The sequence below is a fragment of the Lissotriton vulgaris genome, chromosome 2_1 (genome assembly GCF_964263255.1).
Source record: "Lissotriton vulgaris chromosome 2_1, aLisVul1.2, whole genome shotgun sequence".
Classification (NCBI taxonomy): domain Eukaryota; kingdom Metazoa; phylum Chordata; class Amphibia; order Caudata; family Salamandridae; genus Lissotriton; species Lissotriton vulgaris.
In genome coordinates this window covers 32,567,312-32,593,736 of record NC_141687.1, presented here as the reverse complement: position 1 = coordinate 32,593,736, position 26,425 = coordinate 32,567,312, and the positions used below count along the sequence as shown (strand labels likewise).

Below are 26,425 nucleotides of genomic sequence, written 5' to 3'. Positions count from 1 at the left end.
CAGAATCAGTCCGCAGAGGAATGGCGTGGAAGACTGAAACGCTGTGGTAAGCCGCATTGCTTGTAACTTAAACCGAGAGCGTTATATAAGAGCATTAATCCGCGCCAGCGTAACAGCCACGAGTGTTACATGAAAGATAGACGCGCTAACGTCTTTGAATTGCGGTACCACCAGCGCGTAACGCGAGGTATGCAACCTTAAAAGTGAACCCCGTCACATAAATAGCAGTCAACCAAGAGCAGGAAAAGGGCGTAACGCATGGCAGAAACCGAAAAAGAGGAGAGAACATGTAGTTTAACACACTTGATAAACCTGAGAATAGAGGTTCACAAGGGTCCGTTAGTGAAACCAAGATAATACTTGATTGTAATGTATAGAGTTAAGTTGCAGAAGTATGCAAAATATATCATAGCATGTTAAATTGAAAATGCGTATTTTTCATTTGTAGATCAATTATTTCCCTGATGAAGGCAGATCATACTGCCGAAATGCATTGGATGTATTACGTGAAATAACGGAAATAATGCTTTGAAAAAAAGAAATAATTTCATGAGAAATAAATGAAATGTGCAGAAACAATGGAATAATTGTGTTATCTTGAAGCACACTTTAAACGTTTTTTGTGAATGAACAAAAGATAAACTGAGAGCTGATTCAGCACACATCGGTGCCCGGGGGGAGAGGGCAATACTACAGGCTGGGTGATTACCTTAAAACAAGAAGGGTTTAAGAGAGAACAATACTACAGGCTGGGCGATCACCTTAAAACAAGAGGGTTTTAAGAGAGAACAATACTGCAGGCTGGGTGATTACCTTAAAAGAAGAGGGTTGTAGGAGAGGGCAATACTACAGGCTGGGTGATCAACTTAAAACAAGAGAATTGTAAAAAAAGAACAATACTACAGACTGGCTAATTACCTTATTACAAGAGGGCTGTAAGTCAAGTCAAGTCAAGTCAAGAGATTTATATAGCGCGCTACATACCCATAGGGTCTCAAGGCGCTCGAGGGAGGGGGGGAATTACTTGTCGAATATCCAAGTTTTAAGTTGCTTTCTGAATGCTAGGTGGTTCTGAGTAAGGCGGAGGTGAGTGGGAAGTGAGTTCCAGGTTTTAGCTGCTAGGTAGGAGAAGGATCTACCTCCCATGGTGGTTTTGTTGATGCGAGGTACCGTGGCAAGGGCTTGGTTGGAGGATCGCAGCTGACGGGAGGGGGTGTAGAAGGACAATCGTGTGTTGAGGCATTCGGGCCCAAGTTCGTAAAGTGCTTTGTGTGCGTGGGCTAGGAGGCGGAAAGTAATCCTCTTATTTACGGGGAGCCAGTGGAGGTTTTTCAGGTGACCAGAGATGTGTTCTTTACGCGGGATGTCTAGTATGAGCTTGGCTGAAGCGTTCTGGGTGATCACCTTAATACAAGTGGGTTGTAAGAGAGGAACACTTATACAGGCTGGGCAATCACCAAAATACAAGAGGGTTGTAAGAGAGGAACAACTATGCAGACTGGGTGCTCACCTTAATACAATAGGGTTGTAAGAGAGAACTGTACTACAGGCAAGGTGATCACCTTAAAACAAGAGGGTTGTAAGAGAGAACAATGCTGCAGGCTGGGTGATCACCTTAAAACTAGAGGGTTTTAAGAGAGAAAAATACTACAGGCTGGGCGATCACCTTAAAACAAGAAGGGTTTAAGAGAGAACAATACTACAGGCTGGGCGATCACCTTAAAACAAGAGGGTTTTAAGAGAGAACAATACTACAGGCTGGGTGATCACCTTACAACAAGGGGGTTGTAAGAGAGGAACACTACTACAGAATGGGTGATCACCTTAAAACAAGAAGGGTTTAAGAGAGAACAATACTACAGGCTGGGCGATCACCTTAAAACAAGAAGGTTGTAAGAGAGAACAATACTACAGGCTGGGCGATCACCTTAAAACAAGAGGGTTTTAAGAGAGAACAATACTACAGGCTGGGCGATCACCTTAAAACAAGAGGGTTGTAAGAGAGAACAATACTACAGGCTGGGCGATCACCTTAAAACAAGAAGGTTTTAAGAGAGAACAATACTACAGGCTGGGCGATCACCTTAAAACAAGAGGGTTTTAAGAGGGAACAATACTACAGGCTGGGTGATCACCTTAAAACAAGAAGGGTTTAAGAGAGAACAATACTACAGGCTGGGCGATCACCTTAAAACAAGAGGGTTTTAAGAGAGAACAATACTGCAGGCTGGGCGATCACCTTAAAACAAGAAGGGTTTAAGATAGAGCAATACTACAGGCTGGGCGATCACCTTAAAACAAGAAGGTTGTAAGAGAGAACAATACTACAGGCTGGGCGATCACCTTAAAACAAGAGGGTTTTAAGAGAGAACAATACTACAGGCTGGGCGATCACTTTAAAACAAGAGGGTTGTAAGAGAGAACAATACTACAGGCTGGGCGATCACCTTAAAACAAGAAGGTTTTAAGAGAGAACAATACTACAGGCTGGGCGATCACCTTAAAACAAGAGGGTTTTAAGAGGGAACAATACTACAGGCTGGGTGATCACCTTAAAACAAGAAGGGTTTAAGAGAGAACAATACTACAGGCTGGGCGATCACCTTTATACACGAGGGTTGTAGGAGAGGGCAATACTACAGGCTGGGTGATTACCTTAAAACAAGAAGGGTTTAAGAGAGAACAATACTACAGGCTGGGTGATTACCTTAAAAGAAGAGGGTTGTAGGAGAGGGCAATACTACAGGCTGGGTGATCAACTTAAAACAAGAGAATTGTAAAAAAAGAACAATACTACAGGCTGGCTAATTACCTTATTACAAGAGGGCTGTAAGTCAAGTCAAGTCAAGTCAAGTCAAGAGATTTATATAGCGCGCTACATACCCATAGGGTCTCAAGGCGCTCGAGGGAGGGGGGGAATTACTTGTCGAATATCCAAGTTTTAAGTTGCTTTCTGAATGCTAGGTGGTTCTGAGTAAGGCGGAGGTGAGTGGGAAGTGAGTTCCAGGTTTTAGCTGCTAGGTAGGAGAAGGATCTACCTCCCATGGTGGTTTTGTTGATGCGAGGTACCGTGGCAAGGGCTTGGTTGGAGGATCGCAGCTGACGGGAGGGGGTGTAGAAGGACAATCGTGTGTTGAGGCATTCGGGCCCAAGTTCGTAAAGTGCTTTGTGTGCGTGGGCTAGGAGGCGGAAAGTAATCCTCTTATTTACGGGGAGCCAGTGGAGGTTTTTCAGGTGACCAGAGATGTGTTCTTTACGCGGGATGTCTAGTATGAGCTTGGCTGAAGCGTTCTGGGTGATCACCTTAATACAAGTGGGTTGTAAGAGAGGAACACTTATACAGGCTGGGCAATCACCAAAATACAAGAGGGTTGTAAGAGAGGAACAACTATGCAGACTGGGTGCTCACCTTAATACAATAGGGTTGTAAGAGAGAACTGTACTACAGGCAAGGTGATCACCTTAAAACAAGAGGGTTGTAAGAGAGAACAATGCTGCAGGCTGGGTGATCACCTTAAAACTAGAGGGTTTTAAGAGAGAAAAATACTACAGGCTGGGCGATCACCTTAAAACAAGAAGGGTTTAAGAGAGAACAATACTACAGGCTGGGCGATCACCTTAAAACAAGAGGGTTTTAAGAGAGAACAATACTACAGGCTGGGTGATCACCTTACAACAAGGGGGTTGTAAGAGAGGAACACTACTACAGAATGGGTGATCACCTTAAAACAAGAAGGGTTTAAGAGAGAACAATACTACAGGCTGGGCGATCACCTTAAAACAAGAAGGTTGTAAGAGAGAACAATACTACAGGCTGGGCGATCACCTTAAAACAAGAGGGTTTTAAGAGAGAACAATACTACAGGCTGGGCGATCACCTTAAAACAAGAGGGTTGTAAGAGAGAACAATACTACAGGCTGGGCGATCACCTTAAAACAAGAAGGTTTTAAGAGAGAACAATACTACAGGCTGGGCGATCACCTTAAAACAAGAGGGTTTTAAGAGGGAACAATACTACAGGCTGGGTGATCACCTTAAAACAAGAAGGGTTTAAGAGAGAACAATACTACAGGCTGGGCGATCACCTTAAAACAAGAGGGTTTTAAGAGAGAACAATACTGCAGGCTGGGCGATCACCTTAAAACAAGAAGGGTTTAAGATAGAGCAATACTACAGGCTGGGCGATCACCTTAAAACAAGAAGGTTGTAAGAGAGAACAATACTACAGGCTGGGCGATCACCTTAAAACAAGAGGGTTTTAAGAGAGAACAATACTACAGGCTGGGCGATCACCTTAAAACAAGAGGGTTGTAAGAGAGAACAATACTACAGGCTGGGCGATCACCTTAAAACAAGAAGGTTTTAAGAGAGAACAATACTACAGGCTGGGCGATCACCTTAAAACAAGAGGGTTTTAAGAGGGAACAATACTACAGGCTGGGTGATCACCTTAAAACAAGAAGGGTTTAAGAGAGAACAATACTACAGGCTGGGCGATCACCTTAAAACAAGAGGGTTTTAAGAGAGAACAATACTGCAGGCTGGGCGATCACCTTAAAACAAGAAGGGTTTAAGAGAGAACAATACTACAGGCTGGATGATTACCTTAAAAGAAGAGGGTTGTAGGAGAGGGCAATACTACAGGCTGGGTGATCAACTTAAAACAAGAGAATTGTAAAAAAAGAACAATACTACAGGCTGGCTAATTACCTTATTACAAGAGGGCTGTAAGTCAAGTCAAGTCAAGTCAAGTCAAGAGATTTATATAGCGCGCTACATACCCATAGGGTCTCAAGGCGCTCGAGGGAGGGGGGGAATTACTTGTCGAATATCCAAGTTTTAAGTTGCTTTCTGAATGCTAGGTGGTTCTGAGTAAGGCGGAGGTGAGTGGGAAGTGAGTTCCAGGTTTTAGCTGCTAGGTAGGAGAAGGATCTACCTCCCATGGTGGTTTTGTTTATGCGAGGTACCGTGGCAAGGGCTTGGTTGGAGGATCGCAGCTGACGGGAGGGGGTGTAGAAGGACAATCGTGTGTTGAGGCATTCGGGCCCAAGTTCGTAAAGTGCTTTGTGTGCGTGGGCTAGGAGGCGGAAAGTAATCCTCTTATTTACGGGGAGCCAGTGGAGGTTTTTCAGGTGACCAGAGATGTGTTCTTTACGCGGGATGTCTAGTATGAGCTTGGCTGAAGCGTTCTGGGTGATCACCTTAATACAAGTGGGTTGTAAGAGAGGAACACTTATACAGGCTGGGCAATCACCAAAATACAAGAGGGTTGTAAGAGAGGAACAACTATGCAGACTGGGTGCTCACCTTAATACAATAGGGTTGTAAGAGAGAACTGTACTACAGGCAAGGTGATCACCTTAAAACAAGAGGGTTGTAAGAGAGAACAATGCTGCAGGCTGGGTGATCACCTTAAAACTAGAGGGTTTTAAGAGAGAAAAATACTACAGGCTGGGCGATCACCTTAAAACAAGAAGGGTTTAAGAGAGAACAATACTACAGGCTGGGCGATCACCTTAAAACAAGAGGGTTTTAAGAGAGAACAATACTACAGGCTGGGTGATCACCTTACAACAAGGGGGTTGTAAGAGAGGAACACTACTACAGAATGGGTGATCACCTTAAAACAAGAAGGGTTTAAGAGAGAACAATACTACAGGCTGGGCGATCACCTTAAAACAAGAAGGTTGTAAGAGAGAACAATACTACAGGCTGGGCGATCACCTTAAAACAAGAGGGTTTTAAGAGAGAACAATACTACAGGCTGGGCGATCACCTTAAAACAAGAGGGTTGTAAGAGAGAACAATACTACAGGCTGGGCGATCACCTTAAAACAAGAAGGTTTTAAGAGAGAACAATACTACAGGCTGGGCGATCACCTTAAAACAAGAGGGTTTTAAGAGGGAACAATACTACAGGCTGGGTGATCACCTTAAAACAAGAAGGGTTTAAGAGAGAACAATACTACAGGCTGGGCGATCACCTTAAAACAAGAGGGTTTTAAGAGAGAACAATACTGCAGGCTGGGCGATCACCTTAAAACAAGAAGGGTTTAAGATAGAGCAATACTACAGGCTGGGCGATCACCTTAAAACAAGAAGGTTGTAAGAGAGAACAATACTACAGGCTGGGCGATCACCTTAAAACAAGAGGGTTTTAAGAGAGAACAATACTACAGGCTGGGCGATCACCTTAAAACAAGAGGGTTGTAAGAGAGAACAATACTACAGGCTGGGCGATCACCTTAAAACAAGAAGGTTTTAAGAGAGAACAATACTACAGGCTGGGCGATCACCTTAAAACAAGAGGGTTTTAAGAGGGAACAATACTACAGGCTGGGTGATCACCTTAAAACAAGAAGGGTTTAAGAGAGAACAATACTACAGGCTGGGCGATCACCTTAAAACAAGAGGGTTTTAAGAGAGAACAATACTGCAGGCTGGGCGATCACCTTAAAACAAGAAGGGTTTAAGAGAGAACAATACTACAGGCTGGATGATTACCTTAAAAGAAGAGGGTTGTAGGAGAGGGCAATACTACAGGCTGGGTGATCAACTTAAAACAAGAGAATTGTAAAAAAAGAACAATACTACAGGCTGGCTGATTACCTTGTTACAAGAGGGCTGTAAGAGAGGAACAATACTACAGACTGGGTGATCACCTTAAAACAAGAGAATTTTAAGAGACAACAAAACCACAGACTGGGTGATCACCTTTATACACGAGGGTTGTAGGAGAGAACAATACTACAGGCTGGGTGATCACCTTAAAAGAAGAGGGGTGTAAGAGAGAACAATACGACAGGGTGGGTGATCACCTTAAAAAAAGACGGTTCTGACAGAGGAACAATACTTCAGACTGGGTGATGACCTTAAAACAAGAGGGTTTTTGGAGAGAACAATACTACAGGCTGGGTGATCACCTTAAAACAAGAGGGTTGTGAGAGAGGAACAATACTACAGGCTGGGCGATGACCTTAAAACAAGAGAGTTTTTGGAGAGTACAATACTACAGGCTGGGTGATCAACTTCAATTCAATTCAAAATCTTTATTCGAATTTTTGCAAATTCATAAAAGCAATACAAATACAATCCCAAGACAGATGACCATAATTACAAGTATGTTTAAAAGCAGTACAATATTAGTTACAGATAAAATAGCAATAAAGTACAAACATTTATTAAGGGTGTTCCATTGTTTTCCGAACATGAGTAATAACTCTTAGAAAGCTACGAGTACGAAATATCAGTTCTTCATTATTCAAAGTTAGCAACTTCAGATTTGATTCCACCAGGGAGAGTGGTCTATGTTTTTTAAAATACGGTGCTAAAAACCATTAAATATATTTTTGATAAACTTAACAAAAGAAAAAGAAGTGTAAGTCAGTTTGCGAGCTCATGTCATCACATGGGCACAAATTATTTCCAGATTTTAAGAGAGAGTAGCCTAATGAGAAACATAATAAAAATCTGACAGTGCCAGCCCTTAGGCGAAAAAGTAAAGATCTCTCCCAATTTGTCATTGGCAGCGTAAGATACAATGGGATTGGTTGTGTATACAGATCTTTTTCCACATAAACCTGGATTGTTGGTTTGGTTAATTCCTTTGCCAATCTTTCTTCGCTATAAAGTGCATACAGTGCAGATTTTAGAATATTTTTATCTTTGGGCTCAATTTTGCTAGGGTCAAGGAAAAGATGTCCTTTGCCTACGCTGCTCAGTTTTTTAAAAACTCCAGAAAGCCAGGGGATTAACATCCCTTTTTTGCAGTAAAGGCAGTCTCTTATAATGTCCTATGTTAGGCCAGCCATGTTATTCTTCCAAATAGCGAGCCAGAACATTGCCGGTCTAGAGGCAATAAAATCTGATATATAGTGCAGATTCAGTTCGCAGTGGCAAATGTATTCTGAGGAGGAAATGGGTGCTCCGAGAATTTTTCTGCAGAAGCGGTTTTCCTCAGTCTGAATGCTCAGTGTTTTTCCCAGACCCCAGATTTCTGCCCCGTAAGTAGCTACTGGCACACATTGTGATTTTAAAAAAATTAAAATTGCTTTCGTGGCACCTACTTTCTTAGGCAGTGGGAGGCTAAGAATAGAATGAATGGATTTTGAGAACTTGCTCGTGGCGTGGACCAAATGTCCACTCCACGAGCCGCCCACAGCAAAAACCATTCCTAGGTAGGGAAAAGTGTTAGTGGAATAAAGTTTGTCAGATCCCACCGAAATAACACTTAGTTGTCTCTTCCCCAGGCCACAGGACATAGTAAAAGATTTTTTTTAATTTACTTTAAGATCAAGTTTTCCCATGTATTGAGCTAAATCTTTTACCAGGCTACGTAAGGCATTCGAAGTAAGACCCATGAGCACCGCATCATCTGCGTAAAGCAAAGTCGGTAGCAGTCCCCCCCTTATTTTTGGGACGTCACTAGTTGCCAGTTTTAAAGATTTGTTTAATCCATTTATATAGATAATAAATAACAGGGGTGCTAAAACGCACCCCTGCCTGACTCCTCTTTCTACTTTGATGGGTTCTGACACTTCCCCCCACATCCCAATCCTTACTTGTGCCCTTGTGTCAGTGTGCAAATATGCAAGAAAGTGTACAAGCGATTCGTCTAACCCATATTCTAGGAGGATTAGCCACAGTTTAGACCTATTTACTAGGTCGAATGGGGATGAATAATCCATAAACGCTAGGTAGATTGGTGCCGACCGAGCAATGGTATATTTACCGATTACTAAGTTTAGATTTAGACACTGCTCGGTTGTTCCAACCCCACTTCTGAACCCCATTTGGCAGGATTCTAAGATCCCCGTATCATCTACCCACTCATTTATTCTGTTATATAATACTCGCCCCAAGATTTTAAGAGTATTATCCAGGAGCGAGATGGGTCTGTAGTTTATTGGGTCTGTTCTTTCTCCTTTTTTATATATGGGCACGATTATGCTTGTAGAGCATGTATCTGGTATTGGCACTAAAGGTAGACTGTTAAAAACATTTTTCAGAATGGGTGCCCAAAGTTCAGGGTTCCATTTGATGATATCTATTGGAAGGCCATCAGGCCCTGGGGCTTTGTTACCAAGACTTTGTTTAATGCCCGCGATAACCTCTCCTAAGCTAATCTCTAAGGGGCGCAGATCGCCTGGTGCGAAGTTATTGCTGACATTTGGGGGTGATGCATACACTTTAGAAAAGGGATCCTCCCATTGGCAACTTGAAATAGAACAGCTTATTACTGACGTTTGTGAGCCCATGTTGCGCATATTTTTTACTGCAGCCCAAAAGGTTGTGCCTCAACTTGAAACAAGAGGGTTGTAAGAGAGGAACAATACTACAGGCTGGGTGATCACCTTAAAATAAGAGGGTTTTGAGAGAGGAACAAAACTACGGGCTGGGCGATCACCTTAAAACAAGAGGGTTTTAAGAAAGAACAATACTACCGGCTGGGTGATCACCTTAAAAGAAGAGGGTTGTAAGAGAGAGTAATACTACAGGCTGGGTGATCACCCTAAAACAAAAGAGTTGTATGAGAGAACAATACTAAAGGCTGGGTGGTTTCATTAATACAAGAGGGGTGTAGAGAGGAAACATACTTCAGGCTGGGTGATCACCTTAAAAGAAGAGGGTTGTAAGAGAGGAACAATACTACAGGCTGGGTGATCAACTAAAAAGAAGAGGGTTGTAAGAGAGAACAATACGACAGGCTGGGTGATCACCTAAAAAGAAGAGGGTTGTAAGAGAGAACAATACTACAGGCTGGGTGATCACCTTAAAAGAAGATGGTTGTATGAGAGAGCAATACGACAGGCTGGGTGATCACCTAAAAAGAAAAGGGTTGTAAGAGAGGAACAATATTACAGGCTGGGTGATCACCTTAAAACAAGAGGGTTGTAAGAGAGAACAATACGACAGGCTGGGTGATCACCTTAAAACAAGAGGGTTGCAAGAGAGGAACAATACTACAGGCTGGGTGATCACCTAAAAAGAAAAGGGTTGTAAGAGAGGAACAATACTGCAGGCTGTGTGATCACCTTAAAACAAGAGGGTTGTAAGAGAGGAACAATACTACAGGCTGGGTGATAACCTCAAAAGAAAAGGGTTGTAAGAGAGGAACAATATTACAGGCTGGGTTATCACCTTAAAACAAAAGGGTTGTAAGAGAGAACAGTACTACAGGGTGGGTGATCACCTTAAAACAGGAGGGTTGTAAGAGAGAAACAATTATACAGACTGGGTGATCACCTTAACACAAGAGGATTTTAAGAGACAACGATACTACAGGCTGAGTGATCACCTTAAAAGAAGAGGGTTGTAAGAGAGAACAATACGACAGAGTGGGTGATGACCTTAAAACAAGAGGGTTTTAAAAAAGAAGAATACTACAGGCTGGGCGATCACCTTAAAAGAAGAGGTTTGCAAGAGAGAGCAATACTACATGCTGGGTGATCACCCTAAAACAAGAGAGTTGTATGAGAGAACAATACGACAGGCTGGGTGATCTCCTTAAAACAAGCGGGTTTTAAGAGAGAACAATTCTGCAGGCTGGGTGATCACCTTAACACAAGAGGGTTGTGAGACAGGAACAATACTGCAGGCTGGGTGATCACCTTAACACAAGAGGGTTGTGAGACAGGAACAATACGACAGGCTTGGTGATCACCTTAAAACAAGAGGGTTTTAAGAGAGAACAATTCTGCAGACTTGGTGATCACCTTAAAACAAGAGGGTTGTGAGAGAGGAACAATAGTACAGATTGCGTGATCACCTAAAAACAAGAGGGTTTTAAGAGACAAGAATACAACAGACTGGGTGATCACCTTAAAAGAAGAGGGTTGTAAGAAAGAACAATACGACAGGCTGGGTGATCACCTTACTACAAGAGGGTTGTAAGAGAGAACAATACGACAGGCTGGGTGATCACCTTAACACAAGAGGGTTGTGAGAGAGGAACAATACTACAGGCTGGGTGATCACCTTAAAACAAGAGGGTTGGAAGAGACGGACAATACTACAGGCTTGGTGATCACCATAAAACAAGAGGGTTTTTTGAGAGAGACCAATACTACAGGCTGGGTGATCATTTTAATACAAGAGGGTTGTAGGAGAGAACAATACTACAGGCTGGGTAAGCACCTTGAAACAAGAGGGTTGTAAGAGAGAACAATACTACGGGCAAGGTGATCACCTTAAAACAAGAGGGTTGTAAGAGAGAACAATACTACAGGCTGGGCGATCACCTTAATACAAGAGGGTTGTAGGAGAGAACAATACTACAGGCTGGGTAAACACCTTGAAACAAGAGGGTTTTAAGAGAGAACAATACTACGGGCTGGGTAATAACCTTAATACAAGAGGGTTGTAAGAGAGAACAATGCTGCAGGCTGGGTGATCACCTTAAAACAAAAGGGTTTTAAAAGAATGAATGAATGAATGAAAATGTATTTCTATAGCGTCTATTTACCCGGAGGCCTCGTAGTGCTGAAGAAAGAACAGAGTACGGCCAATCCGCTGAGCTATACAAGCATTCCAAACAAATGGGTTTTTACGGAAGACCAACAGATTATTGTTCCCCGCAAGGCCTAGGGAAGGGAGTTCCACATCTTTGCAGCAGTGAATGAGAAAGATGTGGTGGTAGCCAGGGGTAGAGAGCTAGAGCGTAGTGTTCTATGAGGGAGATATGGGGTTATTGGTGAATGCTTGATCGGTGGACCAGTTTTCCATATGGCCTTGTGTGCCAGACACATAGCTTTAAACTGTATCCTGGCTGGGATCGGAAGCCAGTGTAGCTGTCTCAGTGCTGGTCTTGCCGATTGCCATCGTGGGATCTGAAGACGCATCCGTGCAGCACAATTCTGGGTCACTTGCAGTTTATTTATTGTGACTTGAGGAGCTCCAAGGTACAAAACATTCCCGTAGTCCAGGCGAGACAGTATAAGTACTTGAACCATTATCCTTCTTGCCTGGAAGGGAAGGAGGGGAATAATTGTGCGAAACATTCTCATCAATCTGTAACAGATTGCCGAAATTGCGGTTGCCTGATGCGCGAAATTAAGGGAGCTGTCAAGCCACATTCCAAGGCTCTTTATCTGTGGTTTCGGGGGGGTGCGGGCCCAAGCATGCCTGCCACAGGGGGACAGAGACAGTGGGTGATGAATTACCCAACAGCATGATCTCTGTTTTGTCTCCGTTGAGTCTAAGGTAAGAGAGCTCCATCCACCCGGGCACTGCCTCTAGGCAAGGGCCCAGGATGCTAGACGACCCCTCAGCGTGGTGTAAAGACACCACTAGCTGGGTGTCGTCTGCATAGCTGATGATCTTAATGCCAAACGGATGGACGACCCCTGCCAGAGGCCTCATGTAGATATTAAAGAGCGTCGAGCTCAAGGCAGAGCCCTGCGGGACCCCACAGCTCAGAGGTAGTCTAGAGGACACCACATCCCCCTGGAAAACCTGAAAGCAGCGGTCGCTAAGGAAGAATGAAAACCATGCCAGTGCAGCGCCGGACACTCCGATACTCTTGAGTCGGTGGGTCAAGATGGTATGATTAACCATGTCGAATGCTGCACCGAGGTCCCTGAGGATGATGGCAGCCACTCCTCCCTCATCCACCAGCTTCCTTGCCTCTTCTGTCACCATCAACAATGCTGTTTCCGTCCCATATTGAGGGCGAAAACCTGTTTGTGAGAAATCCAACAGGTTATTGGATTCTAGATGGGTACCCAGAATGTTGTTAATATGTTTTTCCAGTAGTTTGCGCAACCAAGGCAGGAGAGAAATTGGGCGATAGTTGGATAGATTAGATTGATCCAGACTTCGCTTCTTCAAAAGAGCCCTGACCATCGCACATTTCCAGGAGGAGGGAACTGTGCCAGAGATGATTGAGCAATTTAAAACATCAAGGACCGTTGGGCGGATGGATTCGATAATCGCACTAAGGTGTTGTGGTGGGGTAGGGTCCAGTGGGGAGCCTGAGGTCACCTTGGAAATTACCAGATTATGGGCCTCATTAGAATGGAGGATTTTCTGCATCCTCCGGGCCGGCGGAAGCCACCGCCGGCCTGGAGGATGCGGAAAATCCTCTGCAGACCCACCAAGACCCACCGCCACATTAGGATGGCTGGTGGGTCCTGGTTTCCGTCCGCAGCTTTTCCTCCGCGGTTGGCTTACAACCGCGGCGGAAAAGCACTAATATGGTGACGGTGTCTCTCAGACACCATCAGCCAGATTAGGATGTGCATGGAAACATGCTTTTCCGTGGCGGCTTTTCCGACGTGGAAAAGCATGTGTAACTTCACTGCGGGGGCCCGTTGTGGGCCCCCTAGGTGAAGGGGGTCTGGGGGGTGCACATGGGGGGTACCTATGGTACCCCCCTGCATTTGTATGCAGTAAGCGGCAGGCACCACGCGGTGCCTGCCACTTTCTACATACAAATGCAATGCGTGCGTTTTTTTAGCATTGCTGCGGGTGCAGCTTGAAGCTCCACCCTCCGCAATGTTAAAAATAGAGGATGTGTCCGCAACCCTTGCGGTCACATCCTAATTGCAGGTTCCCTCCTGCTCCGGGGTCGCGGACGGACGCAAGTCCGTCCGCGATCCTAATGACCCCCCTAATGTGTCCGCATCTAAAAGACAAAATTGTTCCAACACACAGTTGGGTGGAAAGACAGAGCCACCTGTCTCAGTTTCCGCTGAGTCGGGTGGTGTGAGGGGGAAAGCTGTATAAATAGTTTGGGTTGTTTGGTGAAAGAAGACCGCTAAGTTATTACAGTGTGTCAATGCTCCTTCCCTCGGTATAGATGTTTGAGGAGGGGAAACGAGTGATTTCGCTATCTGGAAAATCTCTTTGGGTGAATTAGCAGCTGTGCTAATCTTGGTCTCATAAAAGTGAGCTTGTGCTGTTTTAATCTCTGCTTTATACAGCCTAATTGCTTTCCTGTAATCATCCTTCCTGTGTTGTGAGGAATTTTGTCTCCAGCTCCTCTTAAATCTTCGGCAGGATTGTTTTAAATCCCTTAGTTCAGGAGAGAACCGTGGGGCGATGTTTTTCCTGTTTTTAGTTAGAATAAGAGTTAAATGCCCACATGCATCAAAGTGAATTACATTTGCAAACAGTGCGAATCGCATAAATCGGCCGTTTGCGAATGCAATTTATTGCTTTGGGATACATCATCTTTGAAGTGTATTTTCGCTATTTTAGGAATCGCAAAATGCTTTGCGATTCCTTAAAAAAAATCGCAATTTGTGCGAATCGCATTTTTTTGTGAAAAAATTGAATGCATGAAAATTCGTTATTTGCGATTTCTTAAGAAATCGCAAATAAGAATTCTTAAAATAAGAAGAAGTCAAACCTGGTGGTAATTTCCTCAAGATTGCACAATGCAGGTGAAATCTATCAAGAGTGCATATAAGGTGCCCCAGAAAGCATCAAACCTTTTCCCACAATGGCAGCACTTTTCTTGTTGGCACGTAGGCAGAGGTTGAGAGCTGCAGCAGGATGGAGGAGAAGGAGAGAGAATTTTCAGAGTGCGCATTACCTTACTAGGGCAGACAGAAGCAGACATCTATGATAAGTATAGGCTGAATGCTCATTTAATTTTAGATTTAATTGCTGAATTGGACCCAATCTTGCAGAGCCAAACACGCAGGACACAAGCCATACCAACCCATGTTCAGGTATTATGTTCACTGCACCTCCTTGCCTCTGGGTCATTCCCGGGTGTAATAGCCATTGCTGGTGGTGTTTCCCAGAGTTCCCTTTCAAGATTTTTTAATGCTTTTCTGAATGCCATCTTGCAAAGGATAAGGCATCACATTATCATTATCATCCACAGTGGAGAAGTGTGGCTCACCGATTAGAGCGGCAGACCCTGAGGCAGAGGTCTGGTCCGGACCAGGGTTCAATCCCCGTCGTGGCAGGGTCTTGGGCTCAATGTCCTCGGACCCAATAATTCTCGCCTCGGTGCCTACTCTAATCATGGGTTCCACTCTGCAACTCTGGGCAATAGCTTGCTTAATCTCCACAACGGCCCCCACAACGCTAGGATGCCTGGCTTCACCTTGGGGGTGCCCAGGAGTGGACACCTAACAGGAACAGGCCAGGAAGGGTTCCACGGCGGCATTCATACAGCGCTTAGAGACCCCTGGGTGATAGGCGCTATACAAATCCAAATTACATTTACTGAGGACTATTGGTGCATGGTGGGCTGTGTGGCACTGTCAATCCAACCTACTTCTCGCGGAACCCACTGCGCGGGTCCCGCTTCGCTGGGTTGCCAGCTGATTGCCACGGACTTTTGCCTGCTGCTCAGGAGGTTTACTGAGGGTCAAGCAGGGCTGCGAGCAGAGTGCAGAGGGCGAGCGCCGGCTAGAGACTACCTTTCCCAGAAGCGCCGGCCGCCCGGATCAACAGCACCTGGGCTGCTCTCCCCGCCTGCCCCGCCCCATCTGTTTCAAAAGCCGCAGCGCTTCAATTATTTTTGGGACGCCTTGCTGTGGTCGCTTTGCTGAGGACTATTGGTGCATGGTGGGCTGTGTGGCACTGTGAATCCAACCTACTTCTCGCGGAACCCGCTGCGCGGGTCCCGCTTCGCTGGGTTGCCAGCTGATTGCCACGGACTTTTGCCTGCTGCTCGGTAGGTTTACTGTGGGTCAAGCAGGGCTGCGAGCAGAGTGCAGAGGGCGAGCGCCGGCCAGGGACTACCTTTCCCAGAAGCGCCGGCCGCCCGGATCAACAGCACCTGGGCTGCTCTCCCCGCCTGCCCATCCCCTTTACTCGTAGAACTACAAATTGTCCTGACAAGCCCCGCTGCGCGGGAGCGACCGGTAGAAGCCCGGGACAAGGGCGGGACAGTCCGCGACTGGCAGAGACTGGACTGGGCCAGGAACGCTGTTCATAAATTTCCGTGAGCGATTACTATTTTTTGTGATAACTACGAGGCATCTTAGCACTTACTGAAGGTTATAAGGGGAGGTCTTAAAGATTTTGATAGCAGTGGCTGCTGAGTAATAGGTTTGTTGTATATCTTGGTATGTCTAAGCAAAAGCAAGGTACTGCTCCTACAAACACTATGGATAACTATCTATTCCAAGTGGTCGCCAAGATAAACAATGAAAGAAGGTCTTCCCTGGGGTTGAGCCCAACACCTAGCAACATCTCAACCGAACTACCCCGAGTTAACTTACAGGAACTAGAAAACACCTGTGATGCAGGGGTGCTCTCTCAGATTAGCACAGAGAGCCCCGCTGATAATGCATCCTCACCGGCTACATTGAGTAAAGTAGATGAGGTTGTTCAAGATGCCGCAGACCTGGACCTAGAAATAGTGGAAGATAGCCCCTCTAATCCTGTGCCTGTTCCTGCGCCTAGGGTGACCAGAGGGACCACAAAGGGTCAACCTAAGCGTGGCGGGCTACGCTCTAGCAAGAATAGACCAGCAACTCCACCTAGGAAAAATAGTACAGAGGATGTAGGGGTAGAGGATGAGGGTAGAATGTTATGGGATGAGGCCAATATTAAGAAACTCATGGGAATGTTCGATCAAAAAATGAGGGGTATAATCAAGCCACCGTTATCTAAGATTGATCATCTTACTGACAAAGTTAACAAGCTTGAGGGTCTCCTGTTGAACACTAATGAAAACATTGGGGATCAACTAAATAAGGTGGTGGAAAAAATTGAGCAAACAAAACATAGGGAAGGTGGAACTGGAGAAAGTAGGGATCCTTTGGTCCTGACTCATCCACTTATCCCCACCCCACGCTTAGCAGCGAATATCCACCACTCAACAGATCCGTTGTCAAGCAACGGGGCCAGGGAAGATCCTCTCCTAGAACCAGGCCCAATGGAACTAATTGTAGAAGCATCCCCACTGATCCGGGTCCTAGCTAATGTACCAACCTTGAAGTTTGGCCAGACAGAGTCTCCCCAATCACTCTTAAGTAAAGCCCTATACTGGCTGATTAATAATATGCATATTTCCCACTGGAGCAAACAAAAACTCTCAGAGGAATTAGTAACTGCCAGAAGAGTGAAATGGATAGGCAGTAGCCCCAAAAGATTTGTAGACGACTGCGTGGTACTTAACTTTAAAGGACCGGAAGTGCTGCCTGAAATCTTACCTAATCTTCTGCCCCCTCAACGTAGAACAGCAGAAATTATCCCCCTCACACTTGACTTCTTCTATAGTAGAAGAGGTTTTATTGCTAAACCCAGTGTTTTGAGGACCAAATGGACTAAAGTGGCCAATAGAAGGGGTGGGGGTGGGGGTGCCCAAAGTTGTGACTGGGGTATAAGCTTAGAAAACAGATTCACAGCACTATCAAACCTAAACGAGTGCGATTGACTCGCATATCAATATAGTATGATAGGATACTCCCACCTTGAGAAAACAGATAGTGGTAGTGTTAACAATGAGGGCTCATTAGCCCTGACCCAGGCAGACAATCGCATGTTAGCTCCCAATAGCAATAAAAGAGAGGGGAGGCTAGTTAACTTGGAAGGGCATAGTAGTTTAGCCCGGTGTAATGGCAGTGATCCATCACCTGAACTTCGCCTAGTCAATGCCTTTGTCAGCCCTTCAAAAACTTCAGTAACAAAAACCACACAGCAGAATACAAACATAAGCAATCTCTTAAGATCTGGCCAATCAGGGCCCACCATAGCTAAACCATCGTTGACCTTTATTTCTTGGAACCTCGCTGGGATAGCGAATAAAGTAACATCCCCTGAATGGTGTGCTTTCATTGACTTGCACGATATTATATTATTCCAAGAAACATGGTCATCAAGCCCTGTATATCGGGTGGGGTACCTCAACTTCTTTATCCCTGCAGTGATAAATGGTAAAGGCCGGCCTTCAGGAGTTATGCTGATTTGGATACGTCAATCACTGAACTGTATAATCATGCAAAGATCCCTTCCTACCGGGGATATACTATCAGTTAATATTAGATGGAACAATGGTGAAGGTTTAGCCCTTTTTAATATATATATGCTAGGGGGGTCAGAGGGGGAAAGACCTCAGATGTAATAACGGTCCTCGAACATGAGCTACAATCATTGCCCCTAGAACAATTTATTATCATTGGGGGGGATATAAATACTACTTTTGAACCTCTGGGTCAAGAGGATAAATTTCTAGCCGAGGAAGAGGTCAGTAAATGGGGAATCCCCCAGCTTGAGTTGGCTGCAGTTAAAAGATGGAGTACGGTGGCCATCCAAGTGAATTGCCTCTGTTTAGCCAGAGGCCTTAGAGCCGCAAATGGTCGCACAACCTCTGATCGTGTTGGAAATAAGCATGGGCGAATTTTTCGAATTTGCGATCCGCGAATTTGTGGATTTGCGAATTCGCGATTCGCAAAATTCGCGAATTTGTGCGAATTTGCGGATTTTTGTTTTTTTGCGTGTTTGCGGGGTTTTTTGCGTGTTCGCGGTGTTTTTTGCGTGTTCGCGGGGATTTATGCGTCTTCGCGAGCTGCTTGCATAGCGAAGTTACCCATGTAGTCGTTTATGGGAGAGGGAGAGAGAGATAGATAGATAGATAGATAGATAGATAGATAGATAGATAGATAGATAGATAGAAAGAGAAGGAAAGAGGGAGGGAGAGAGAGAACGAGAGAAAGAAAGAGAGGCCGGATCTCTGAAGGGCCAGATTCCTGAGTTCCCCCTACAGAACATACAGCTTTTTATTTTTAGCAAAATGCATATGAAAATTGTGCTGTAAAGGTCTCTTTTAGTTTAACCCCTCCTGACAACTCAAAATGGGTGTATTTGCCATCCTCTCCCTTCTTCCTGTTTTTGATATCTGTAAGTGCTTCCTGATGAGGTTTAATTCCTTGGACAGGTGCCTCGTTGCCTACTTGTAACTATTCTCTGACCCTGCTTCAAGGGTCAGAGCAGGGTCAGAGAATAGTTGCAAGTAGGCAACGAGGCGCCAGGAAGCAATTAGCAGCAGGTGTCCAAGTTGAAGTTAATTTGTTTGTAACCCTTTTGTAAAAGGTTACAAAGAAATTAGGTTCAACTTTTGCACCTGCTGCTGTAACCTTTGCTTGGCTGAAAATTCGTCCCCGCTGATTCGCCAGCGAAAAGGATTTTACGCCCACCCTTAGTTGGAAACAACACGTTTGACAATGGTCGGGCATCCAGTAGAATTGACTACTTTCTGGTAGATACTAGGGTCTGGAGTAAACTGGTTGATATGTCCGTAGTAAAAAGAATGGAAAGCGATCATAACCCACTGTGCATGGTCTTCAAGCCCTATTTAGAGGAAAGGGGGGTAAGCCCAGAGGAGGAGAGGGTGACCCTGGACCTAGTATGTTCAAATAATCAGCGGCATTTAAAATGGGGGAAGCTAATAGAGGATGAGGGGAAGCTTGACGAACTTAAGAGAGTAGTAGAAGAGGAAGTAAACTACATAAAACTACTCATAAGTAACAGGAACTTTCGAGATATTGTGATGGAGGCCCACAATAAACTCTTTTGTAGACTGCAAACATTCTTTCTAAAACCAGCAGCCAATAACAAGGGCAAAAAACACCAAAGTAGTCAGGGGTGGTATGGCAAAAGTTGTAGACAGGCACGTCAAAATCTTAGTAGAGCTCTTCAATTGGGGAATGCTGATGCAGTCAGAGAAGCAAGGGACATTTATAGACGCACACAAAAGCAGGCGAAGAGGCTGTGGGACGAGGAACTATGGGGTGAGCTTAAAACTGCATGCGCGGCCAAAGATTCGAAGTTATTCTGGTCCAAGGTAAAGTGGGGCAGGGGAGGGTTGGCTGCCCCCCCTCAAAACCATGTTGCCGTCAATCATTGGATATAATTCTTCAAACCGCAATATGCTCGCAATCATCCGCAAGCTTGTGCTACTCTGCCACCAACTGTTTATTATAAGTGTAATGTATTTAACGAAAAGGATGTAAGTCTTGCCCTTGACTGTGTATCGGGGGGAAGAGCGCCAGGCATGGACGGTATACCAGCAGATGTTTATTTAAGTGATCGGAACACATGGTGTATATACTTTGCTTGGCTTGCCAATGCAGTGGCAATGGGTGGTGAAGTTCCTTTGTCCTGGAAAGGAGAAGAAATCATCCCTGTGTTTAAAAAAGGTGACAAATCCCTTCCCTGCAACTATAGACCCATCAGTCTCATAGATTCAGCCCAGAAACTGATGGATGGGCGAATTTTGCGAATCTCGCGTTCGCGAATTTTGCGGATTTGCGAACTCGCAATCCGCAAAATCCGCGAATTCTCGCGAATTTGCAGATTTTTTTTTGTGTGTGTTCGCGCGGGTTTCTGCCAGTTCGCGAGGGTTTTGTACAATTTCGCAAACGCGAACTTACCTGTCGGGTCGCAAGTTTTGCGAACTTGTTGTTTCTACGTGTCCAGCCTGTTTGGGACACTCTTCTTCATCACTGCCACTCTCTGTCACCACTGCCACTCTCTGACTACTCATGCCACCCTCTGGCCCACCCATGCCACCCTCTGTTTCATCACAGCACCCTCTGGTTGTCCAGTGTACATTATTGTGGCAAAGCAAAGCACACCTTCCCTGCCTCAAGTGACCTGAATTAATTTGGGGCTGATTAATGTGTCACAGAATATTTTTTTAGCTGGCACCTGCTTCCTTAGTGCTTCCTGATTAGTGATCTTTTGCACTTGCTAAGTGCTTTCATTGTTGCAAAATTAGTTACAACACCTGCCCTGCCCCAACTGACAATAATGAATTAGGGGCTGATTAATGTGTCACTGGATTTGAACTTCCAGCCTGGCTCCTGCTTGTCTGCCTTAGCTGTAATTCAGGACCTTTGTGTAACTATTCTGAGGGTCAGAGCAGGGTCACATAATAGTTGCAAGTAGGCAACTGAACTGTGGAGGGGCCCCTCAGGAAGCACTACTGGAAATGGCTACTAATGATGAGCTTGAACTTTTGAACCTGGTAAGTAGTTTCAGTTTTGCTAAGATCGTATTTCTGCAATTTAGCGCTTATTCGCGGGGCGCGAAGTTGAACTGGGAAGCCGCGAACTGACGCGAACAGTGCGAGCAAGCCGTAAAATCCGCTGCTCGCGGATTTGCGGATTTTGCGGGAAATTCGCGAATCTCGCGGATTGCGAATTTACCGAAAATCCGCAAAATCCGCGAGCGTAACGGATTTTCCGCCCATGCTTAGGCGTATGGTGCAGAACAAGCTCCAAGTATGGATAGAGAAAAACAACATCTGGTCGCCATATCAAGCAGGGTTCCGTCCCTTGACAAGTTCCATCGACCAGGTCTTTTACTTCATTGCCCTGTACTGGAGGAACGTCACCTTAAATAATGGCCCTCTATATGCTGTCTTTGTGGACCTAAAGTCAGCTTTTGACTTGGTCCCCAGGGACAAGCTCTGGAAAGTCCTAGTTGATGCAGGGATAAGCCAAGAACTTCTTACCCTCATTGTACGATTGCATGAAAACAACTATGCCAAAATCAGATGGGGGTCGCAGGGAGAAGTAACCGAGCCCTTCCCGGTAGAGCGCGGGGTGAGGCAAGGTTGCGTTCTAACGCCAACATTGTTCTCGATATATATAAATGGTATAGTAGAATTCCTGAAGAGGTCCCCCTCCGATGCCCCTATAATAGGTAGTTCACATGTTCCCGTCCTAATGTTTGCGGACGACTCGCTTATATTATCACGTACACCAAGCGGTCTCCAAAAGGCGGTCAATGCATTTGGCGAGTTCTGTGACTCACGAGGTTTAGAACTGAATACCAGCAAGACAAAGTTCATGTGCATTGTTTAAAGGGGTAATCACCTTTAAAGGTACTCCCCTTGAGCAGGTAGAAGCTTTCACCTACCTTGGAATAACACTTCAGGGGAACTTGAAATGGAACACACATATAGATACTGCAGTATTAAAGTTTAGTCAAATAGCAGGAGCATTATTATTAAAACATAGAGCTTCTCTAACTAAACCAGTAAACTGTGTTCTTGAGATCTATCAAATGAAAGCTATTAGTGCTAGTTTATACGGTTCAGAGCTATGGGGATTCTGTAACCTAGCAAACCTGACTAGAGCAGAAAACAAGTTTCTTCGGGGACTGGTAGGGGTGCCGCAAAGTACGCCTACCGTTCCTTTGAAATTAGATCTCGGTAGGAAAAATATTGCTGACTTAGCAAGGTTGCGCCCATTGTTATATTGGAGACGGTTAATGGAGACCTCGGAGCTAGCTCACTATGCTTCAGCATTGACTGACATTGTTTCACTTGACCGCTTCCATAAAATTGCCTGGTTGAAAGAATTACGAGGGGTACTGTCACAGTTAAAACTAGACCACCTTTGGGGTAATACCGATGTGTCTTGCTTCCCCTCAAAGACCAAGCTAAAACAAATGTACTGGGAGATGGTGAATTTTAGAACTTTTGCCAATGGGACTAACTCTTCGCTGTCGAGACGCTTCCTGGACTTAAAAATGTCTCCCTTGTGTGAAGCGTACTGGGACCTGATTGAGAAGCCGTACAACAGGAAGTTGTATTTCCAATTTAGAGTTGGATCTCTCCCAGTAAATGCGTTTAAAAAGAAATGGTCTACATCTTGGGATGAGCATTGCTACCACTGCAAAGACCAAGTTGAGCATGTCTCCCATGTATTGTTTTGTTGCCCTCTATATGCAAACCCACAGCACAAATGGATAAGACCTGTTTGCCTCAATATGGGGACGCGTAACCAAGCAACAGCACTTAGAATTCTGGAGACAGATTGTTCTCCATTGTTCGTAATTGCTGTCACAAAGTTCTTGTCCTGGGCCTGGGCAATTCGAACACGTACTCTACTAGGAAAAATGCCGTGATGTAATTTGACTACCATATTTTTAAAGTTTTTACTTGTAAGTAAAGGTCAATGCTGTTCTTATTAATGTTTTATTAGCTTATTGTATTCGACGGATATTTGTTTAATAATTGTCTTAATCTTGTGTATTGTAGACTTAGTATTTATTGTATAGTGTTAGGGTGGAAATGCTTTTATGACTAATGTCGAATAAAGCTTTGAAATTGAAAAATTGAAAACTACATTTACATTCACATTTACATTAAATTTCCAAGTACAAAACAGGAATTGCTAAAAACCAAGTTAGATTTCTATAACATGGCACATTTTCCACATGTAAATGGCACACATGTTCCCATTTGCCCACCTTCTGAAAATGAGTACATTTCCCGCAACAGGAAAAGTTACCATTATCTCAACATACAAGCAATTTGCAATTCTAAAACTATCATCACAGACTTAGTGGCAAGTTACCCTGGAAGTGCCCATGACTCCTATATTTTTAGACACAGTGCCATCCACACACGACTGCTTGCTGGCGATTTTGGAGATGGATATTTGCTTGGTAATTATACATTTCCTAATTTGTACATATCCCTGTGCCTTCTAGACTCATGTTACTCATGCGTTGTATCTGTTATTACTTCTTAGGTGACAGTGCCTACGCAGTGAGGTCATACATATTAACACCCTATCTCAATCCAGCAACCAGGAAAGAGCAGCAGTACAACCATGCTCACGTAGCAGCCCGCAATGTGATTGAGAGAACCTTTGGTGTGCTGAAATCGAGGTTCCGCATACTCCATAAGACTGGTGGAGCTTCACAATATCGTCCTGAAATTTGCTGTCAAATAGTTGCTGCTTGTTGGTGCTTGACTGTAAACTGTTTATTGCACAGAAATTAAAGTAGATGCAGTTTCTCTTAAAATGTTAATGCTTTTAGATCAAATAGTAAGTTTCTTCGCCTTTACTTTAAAGCAGAAAGCAATGCTTTTTAAATCAGATGGTCATCTTTTTGACAAAAATGTAACTTCAAAGGTACCATACTATTTTTTACGTCCACGCACCCATAATGCTCTGCCTGTAATCATCATATTGCCCATGGGCATGTCGCTTGAAATGTATTTTTTCCTGTTGCTACGGCGTGCCGCAGGTAACACTGGGTCAAGTATGCCACTGACATTTCTGCCAACATCACTACCCCCAATTTGTGGCTGGTTTGCAGGTGCAGCATCACTTTGTATTCTTTCTACAACATTATGGAGTGTCCCCATTCCCCTGGCAATCTCTCCACTAATTTGTTTCATTTCCAGTTGCATGGCAACTGTCTGCTTGCAGAGTTGAGCAGTAGTGCTTGAAAGCCGAGACATGCCCCTGGTGTGACCCTGCATGCAGGCCATTGCTCTAAGATGCCTCTTAGCACTTCCCCCTTGCTGTGGCTGTATTACTGCGCACAGTGTCTCCAAAGATGTTGCAATGCGGTCTAGCTTATCTGATGTTGTTCTATGCCCTTTATCAATTACATTTGTTATGTGTTTAATACTGTTGTGAATTGCACCACTCTCTTTGTCAATGTGACCACGTTTTCCCTTCATGACTCTAATATCTTTGCCTTGTAGGCGCTGAACTTTAGGAATTTTATCCTCAACAACACTACCGGTGCTGCGCTCCTCTACAACTCTTCCTCTTTGTGAAGCATGTGACCGGCGCCTATAAAACTGTTGGAGTCTATTACGCCTGCTCTGCATTGGGTTAGAGGTTGCTGGTGTTTCAACAGTCTGCAGTTCTGGGACATTAACATTTGGAGTTTCATCACTATCGGACTGCTGCAATTGGCGCACTCTGTGTCTTTGCCTTCTTTCCAAAATTAAGGTTGATGAAGTTGCAGCATTTGACTCATCTGTGTCTTGTCCATCTTGAGTATTAAACTCTGTCAATTCATTTTCAATAATTTCTTGTTGTGCATCTATGATTGAAATAGTGCAAACAGTGTGTTACTTTCAAATTTGCACTTTTTGATACTTTCTTCAAATTTGCTTTTCAAATAAAAATCACTTGCTGCATGGCTACTTTGATCTCCTAAAATACTATCATTCATTTTTTTTAACTTTGCCTATCACTTGCATAAAGAATTTTAAAAAAGACTACAACACCCATGATGCACTGCTTTATGACTTATAATGGTTAATTTACAGATTTTGAAAATGTAAAAGAACTACTAGATGAGAGCAATGCAAATTAAGCTGCAACAAGATCATTTTAAGGCCTCTTTCAATCACTTTGTACATTTTAAAAAACATTAAAAAAAAATCTTACCTTCAGAAGGTCCAACAAGCTCTGAGGTATCGATGTCAATTACTCCAACAGCAGCTTCAGTTAAAAGTGTTCCTTCCACCATGTCTTCAAGGGGGGTATTGGGCCTATCCCTGGGGGTTCCTCCATCAGTCCATTTGGCAGCCTTCATCCTGGTTGCTATTCTTTCCTTGGCACGACTGCGCAGGTCGTACCAGCGTTTCTGTAAGTTGTTTACATCACAATGTGCAACACCCACAGCATTCACCTTCGCTTGGATAGCAAGCCAGAGATTCCTTTTCACTGCTTCAGGCACCTTCCAAGATTGTTTACCAAAAAGTTGGTCCTGCCTCACAGTGACCTCCTCAATAAGTATTTCCAGCTTCTGGTCACTGACTTTAATTTTTCTTTTCCTGGCTTGGATTTCTGCTTCAGCATTTTCATTTGCCATTTCTCCAGAAGCTGCAGACACACACACTGCTGCAGGTCCTCCAGGCTGAGCTCCAACTTCCAACTGCCAAACCTCCACTTCAAACCTGGAAGCAGCTGCGTGCAATTACTCTCCTGCCTTCCTGGTTGTAATATCATTGTGATTCAGCATGTGTGCATTTTCGCAATATGCGAATTCGCAAAATGCAAATTCGCAAATAAGAATTAGTACAAATCATGCGATTCGGTAAAAATTGCGATTTTTACCGAATCACTAAAAAATTGCGAAAAAAATCATGCATTCCAAATTGGGATTCCTTATTTGCGATTCCTTAAAAAACGCAAATAAGGAATTGCTATTTGAAACGTTGATGCATGTGCCCGTTAGGGAGAATTACATCAAGGGAATCCTGGATCCAACTATTAAAGTTATTGTTCGCCTCATTAATGGTGACTCTCTTTAAAGGTTTTGAGGCCTCAAGAGTTGTCTTCCATTCCGCCACGGGAAGTCTAGACCTCTTCCTAACCCAAGATGCGGTTTGTTTCTGGACTGACAAGGTAGTAGTCGTTGCCCAGATTAGAGGGATTAAATGGTGGTCCTTCCAGGAGAGTTGGATGGGGATCCCTGTTCTCAAGTTTTCTAGATTGCTAAAGACTTCCAAGAGGTGTCCTTTGTCATGTGTCGGGAGGGAGCCTTTTTGATTAAGATCAATCGCCTGAAGGCTTGATAGAGGTCCGCTAGCTATAGGATTGGACTGATCATCTAAATCTACATTAAAATCCCCCAACACTGTGAAGTTCGCAGAAGCCAAAGCTGAGTTTGCGACTAGATCAATGAGCTTGGGAATGAATTGTTTTAAGGCTTCTGGAGGGTGGTAGATCAGTAAGCCGGTGAAAGTGT

The 26,425-nt window shown here is 44.3% G+C and overlaps 1 protein-coding gene across 1 annotated transcript; it reads right to left on the bottom strand.

Annotated features, from left to right (window-relative positions):
• Positions 1 to 23,849: 23,849 nt before the first annotated feature.
• Positions 23,850 to 25,546, bottom strand: LOC147729507 (uncharacterized). Its single transcript, XM_086954006.1, has 2 exons — positions 25,120 to 25,546; positions 23,850 to 24,781 (listed from the first exon to the last, which is right to left on the bottom strand). Exons 1-2 carry the CDS (start codon positions 25,544 to 25,546, stop codon positions 23,850 to 23,852), a joined length of 1,359 nt encoding a protein of 452 aa, XP_086810132.1.
• Positions 25,547 to 26,425: the final 879 nt, after the last annotated feature.